Raw genomic sequence first — 5945 nt, 5'->3', positions numbered from 1 at the left:
CAAGGTACGCATATGTCTACGTCTCCACACATTCCAATCCTAGCCGGCAATTCCAAAAGGTATGTGTTGGATTGGTGGAATGTGTATTGTACATTACATGACATGCTTCATGTGTTGTAATGCAGGGCATTCCTTGCTTTGTTGGGTAGTTGTAAAGAGTGGACCGGCGCGCGGCGTTATTACCTCTTTCTATTTTTCCGCCCTCTGCTTGATTCCCATCCCCTCTTTTTCATGTTGTCGGAATGCGTATGTTTCCACCCGACTTGGTGATCGGCGCCTCCACTGTTGCTTCCTCCCTGCCGCTCGTTCGGCCCTTATGTTGTCCATTTTCGCAAGCTGGCTCGGGGGCACCAATGAACCTGTTTGGCCCGCTTACTTCTCCCGCTCGATCGACCGCATCCACGTCTTAATGAACCATTGGGTCGGTTACTCAAGATGGCGGGCTGTCTGCTCCACAGGCTTCTCGGATGGTCCGATTGACTGTGTACCTATTTCGTGGGCAACTTAAAAGTAGTTATTTCCAGGTCAAAGATATCCCCTACCCCTCGTAGACGGAGTTCTTTCCATCCCTCCGTATTTCATGAATCTCCGTCTTAAGATCGTAATGGTTGTTAGCGTAGATTTTCTAATAGCTATTATTCTGCCATGTGATAAAATAGTAGAAAACAACATATTGTGTAATACAATGTACCGTGAAAGTCCCCTTCCACTCCGGAGCTCATTTGAGAATTTGCGGTGCTTGTGGATCGCGATCAGTAATTATTGTTATTACGCTACTAGAGCTTGTAGGCCACCGGGCATGAGCCAAGAAGACAAAGTCACATCACGCACCGCGTGGACGTAGCATTTGTTTCCGTAGCCGCACTCCGTCTGTCCTTCCGGAATAAAAATCAAGTCCCTCCCCCGGCCCTCCTTCCCAGACCGTCGCCAGCAAGCAGCCAAAGCAGAGCAAGAAGCCGCAGCCAGCCAGCCAGTCTCCTCCTCCTCGGGCGGGAGGGAAGAGAGAGGGAGACAGCGACCGGGCGAGAGGCGGCGGAGGCTCCGAGGAGGCGGCCGGCAGCGTTGGCCCGGGAAAGGGACGGGGCCGGAGGAGGCTGGCTGATCGGTTGGAGGGAAGGGAAGGCCGGGAGGGAGGGGATGGCGGCGCGGCGGGCGGCGGCGTGGGAGCAGGGCGGCGACGAGTACGACTACCTGTTCAAGGTGGTGCTGATCGGCGACTCCGGCGTGGGCAAGTCCAACCTCCTCTCCCGCTTCACCAAGAACACCTTCTCCCTCGACTCCAAGTCCACCATCGGCGTCGAGTTCGCCACCCGCACCACACAGGTCCCTCCGCCCCCCTCCCCTCCCCTGCTCTCCTCTCCTCTGCTCCTCCTCGCTTCCTTAAATTCGCCGAATCGTTGGATGCTTTCCATCGATCGATCGATTCCTTGCAGCACTAGTACCAGCTCTGCTCCTCTTGGCTGATTATAATCTTTGCAAGCTATTCGTGCCCTGTTTTTAGTGGTTCAGCCTCTCGTTTGGGTGCAGTTTATCCTGTGAGCAGAAAAAAAAAGTGCATCTACTAGTTACTATTTGAACAAATTCGGATGATGGAAACCCAGCAAATTTCTAAATTTCAGCCGGTTTGGCTCAATTAATCCAAAAGGAATACGAACTGGATGCGTGTGTTCAACACAGTATGATGATTCTTTCAAATGGTTGGGTAGGATGCTATGCAGAAGCAGAGTCAAATTCAATTTCTAACCTGATTGAAATTCGATACCTGAATACCCTTGAAACCACCCAATCATGAATTTGCTTTGGAATGTAGTAACAAACTGTTTCTTTTGTCAAAGTTGTTGACTATGTTATCCCTGTATATCAGTGATGCCAGTTTCTTTTTGTCAATGACCATGTCAATCTTGCTGCCCGCTGCCTCCATATGCCATCCGCACCTTGCATCATGCATCAACAGAAACTGCAACTAAATTTGGGCGATGGCTGTTTTAAAGTATCATTTCTGTTTCCAGTCACCATTTGCATCATCACCGGGATTTGATTGGTACCAAAATTCATAACATGAGATCAGGACAGGTGGATGGTAGTTAGGCAATGATGTGATGTGATTGCACTTCCAACATTCCTGACCACCCAATCAATGGCTCGTGATCCAGTTGACAGTTGCACCTTCCTTCTAAAAATTAGTCTGTTGATGTCAATTAGCCAGCATCAACATTATTGCCCGGTTTGCTCACAAATATTCTCCAAAGGTCTCTAATTACATTGCTGCACCTGCTTAAAATTTGTATGTGGATGTCAGTTATCTAGCATCAACATTATTGCCCGGTTTGCTCAAAAATATTCCACACATAACTAATCACATTGCTGCAACACTTGCGTCGTTCAGGTGGAAGGGAAGACGATAAAGGCGCAGATATGGGACACGGCGGGGCAGGAGCGGTACCGGGCGATCACGAGCGCCTACTACCGGGGCGCCGTGGGGGCGCTGCTGGTCTACGACGTCACCAAGGCCGCCACCTTCGACAACGTGAAGCGGTGGCTCAAGGAGCTGCGCGACCACGCCGACTCCAACATCGTCATCATGCTCATCGCCAACAAGACCGACCTCCGCCACCTCCGCTCCGTCGCCACCGACAAGGCGGCCGGCTTCGCCGAGTGGGAAGGCCTCTCCTTCGTCGAGACCTCCGCGCTCGACGCCACCAACGTCGACAAGGCTTTCCAGACCGTCCTCGCCGAGATCTACCGGGTCGTCAGCAAGAAGGCGCTGTCGTGGACGGATGATTCCGGCGCCGGCGCCGTCGGAGAGGGGCAGTCCATCCTCGTGTCCGGCGGAGAACCCACCAGCGTTTCCTCGAGATGCTGCTCTTTCTAGCGCCGATGTCACCATGTCAGCCATTTCGGTTGGATTGCTTAAAATGTGATGAAAGTCCTGCGACCAAAAATAAATTCAGAAGGTTATTTATTTTTTAACGTAGCGTGGCTGTTTGATCTGAGAGTGTTCTCTGATATACTAGCGTGGTAGGTGCTGCAAATTGCTGCTGTACGTACGTACTTGAAAGAAATATATGCACTTTCATATCTTCTCTCAGCCAGGAAGATTGACAATGACTCTGTCAAGTTATAATGTCCCTGCAAGTTTGCGGAATTGTTGGGATACTGCTCGCCGTGCTGAAACGGCTGCATGCAGAGTTCATCTCTGAACTATTATTCGGTAAGAGTTTCATCTATAGTTGTTACTTGTTAGTCTCTCAGGCGTGTGCTGAGGTTCACGTTTGCTAGTGTTTTTCAAACTTGTTTGCATCTCAGACAGTACTCTCATTTGTCAGCTCGAGTCGGTCTTTCCATTTCAATCTATATTGTGTAATCCTTTGTTTGCAATGTAATTTATAAACACCACCCTTTCTAGCTTGTACTAGCAGTATGTTTTTGAAATGATGATATTGTGAGTTGCCTTTCTTGGAGCAATTGGTGAACGCCAATAATTCAGCACGGCAGCTCTCGGCTCTAAACCAAACAGACTCCGGGTACTTTTTAAAAAGGCGGGAGCATTTTTTCAAAGGCGTAAACACTTTTTCAAAAAAAATTCCAGGCGACGGCAGCCAACACTACAACCACGGCGGCCAGTTGTTGGAACCGGTAGCCACCGTTGTCGCAACCGGCTATAGCAGCAACTATGGTGGGAGCTCCAACCATCGACGAATGCTGGTACCAGCAAAGCAATTTGTTGCAACCGGTGGTGAGCGGGGCTTGGGCCGTAAGCTGCGGCCATGGCTCAAGGCAGACCGAAGCTACAACCGACATGGGCAGATGCTACAACCGGGTGGGGGTGGGAGCGGTAACTGGCATGGGACGGTTCTACATCTGTTTGCCGGAGTTGTTGCAACCGGCTATAGCAGCTACTATGGCAGGAGCTCCAACCATCGACGAATGCTAGTACCAACAACGCAAGTTGTTGCAACCGGTGGTGAGCGGGGCTTCGGCCGTAAGCTGCCGCCATGGCTCAAGGCAGACCAAAGCTACAACCGACACGGGCAGGTGCTACAACCGGGTGGGGGTGGGAGCGGTAACTGGCACAGGACGGTTGTACAACTGTTTGCCGGAGAGCTACAACTGACACGAGACGGTGCCACAACCGATGGCCGATGAGCTGCAACCGATAGGGGCCGATGCTACAACCGGTGGCCGGTGAACTGCAACCAGAGACACGGGCGAGCTACAACTGACATAGTTGCGAGCTGCAACCGGTGGTTGCAGGTGCTACGTTTGCTATTAATGGCTGCGACGAGCGCGACAAACGAGCGTCCACACGCTGCCGACGTCTACGCGCCCCGGGGCGGTCCTGGGATTGTAGAGCTCTAGGGGGTCCTTTAGAGGGTGCCCTTCAGACTGATTTCCTGGCCGTCTTTCCTACTTCCTGTTCGATGCCAAGGGTCAATCTTGGGTCCCAACACCCGACGAATTAAGGAACAAACAATGTGTACGTACGTAAGTGGACTTGAATGGAAGACTAATTGAAAAACATGTGATGATAGACTTAAGCGCAGTGCACGTGAGGGCAAAAAGATTAGGCTGCAGGGACTCTGCGCGTGTCAACCATTTTCCGCAGGGGCCATGCCAATGTGGCGGTGCCAAACTCCCCTGTATCTTTTTAGTTTTATTTTTGTCGGATGTCCCCGAAGGAACGACGCTGGCTGCCGCGCTGAGGCGAATAAACCGGTTCGCCTCTCCCTACCGGGCCGATGTGGGACTAACTAAAACGAGCGTTTGTTTTGCTGCCCAGGGCGAGTTCATGTGTGGGCTGCGGCAGCTCCCGTTCGTTGCTGGGCCGTAGTGCTGGACCGTGTGCATGTCATTTTGTTGCCGGCTGGGGCGCTCTATGGACTGTTTTTTTTTTTTTTTTTTTTTGAGATCTCCCTATGGACTGTTTTGGTGCTGCTGTCAACGCTCGATCCTCTCGCCAATTAAACCGTGTGTACTCGTCCGTAACATTCTTTCAAAGGGAAACAAGCAAAATCGATGGGGACAAGGGCAGGCTAGGAACCCTAGCGGCTAGCGCGATGGTTGACGATGAAGTGTGCTAGCGGATGGCGGGCAATGACGGTGATACGCATAACCGCTGCATCCTCTAGTCCAGCTCCCACTCCCCCACTGTCTCGTCTCCTGCGATAGTAGCCAGCGGTTTAGGGCGTGGTGCCTGTGGCGCGACGCTGATGAATCTGCCAGTCGGCGGTCGCAATTCGGGTAGCGGGTGGCGGCAAATGGCAAGAGGGAGGGGAGCAGGTAAACAAATTCTCCTGAATTTCTATCAATGCAGCTTGAATTTATGATTTTTCATCAAATACAAATCTTATATTCTTAGTGTGTCTTCTAACATTGTGAAATGCAGATTTGACACTTCCTAGTTACAGGATTTTTTATTAAATGTGCAAACACATCTTTTAATTATATGGAAAACTAATTAGAAATAAGAATTTTTAATTACAAGAACCATTTTTCAAAATATACAAATATTTTATTTCTTATAGTATATTAGTTTTTGTTCAATCCATGATTTTTTTCAAAAAATTATACACATTTAAAAATATTCATGTACTTTAAAAGTGTTCACTTTAAAAAATTAATGTAATTTTTCAAAAGTGACCACGTATTTTATTTTTCTAACAATGCCCCATCCCTTAATTGGCGCCAGTTAGCCACACTCACAGCCACACGTGAATCCATCAACCCCTTGCCTTGTCTCCGCCAATGACCCACGTGTCCTCGCTAGGAATGGACTGATTAAAAAAAAACCAAATTTTCTGGCAACCGGTGATTAGCAAAAGCAAAGATATAATGATGCAATGGGATACTAGATGAGCGGGCCATGAACATATGCTTATCTATCACCAACTGCCATATATTGAGCCACGAGCAAAAAAGTTAAATCATGAAAATTATACACTAGT

At 49.5% G+C, this 5945-nt stretch overlaps 1 protein-coding gene across 1 annotated transcript; it reads left to right on the top strand.

The window, feature by feature from the left end:
• The first annotated feature begins 787 nt into the window (after nucleotides 1-787).
• LOC119312791 (ras-related protein RABA2a-like) lies at nucleotides 788-3089 on the top strand. The gene is made up of 2 exons (XM_037588556.1): nucleotides 788-1323; nucleotides 2387-3089. Exons 1-2 carry the CDS (start codon nucleotides 1138-1140, stop codon nucleotides 2870-2872), a joined length of 672 nt encoding a protein of 223 aa, XP_037444453.1. The 5' UTR covers nucleotides 788-1137; the 3' UTR covers nucleotides 2873-3089.
• The last annotated feature ends 2856 nt before the right edge of the window (nucleotides 3090-5945 follow it).

This window comes from Triticum dicoccoides, chromosome 5B, assembly GCF_002162155.2.
Source record: "Triticum dicoccoides isolate Atlit2015 ecotype Zavitan chromosome 5B, WEW_v2.0, whole genome shotgun sequence".
Lineage (NCBI taxonomy): Eukaryota > Viridiplantae > Streptophyta > Magnoliopsida > Poales > Poaceae > Triticum > Triticum dicoccoides.
This window is presented reverse-complemented; position numbering and strand designations above follow the sequence as displayed.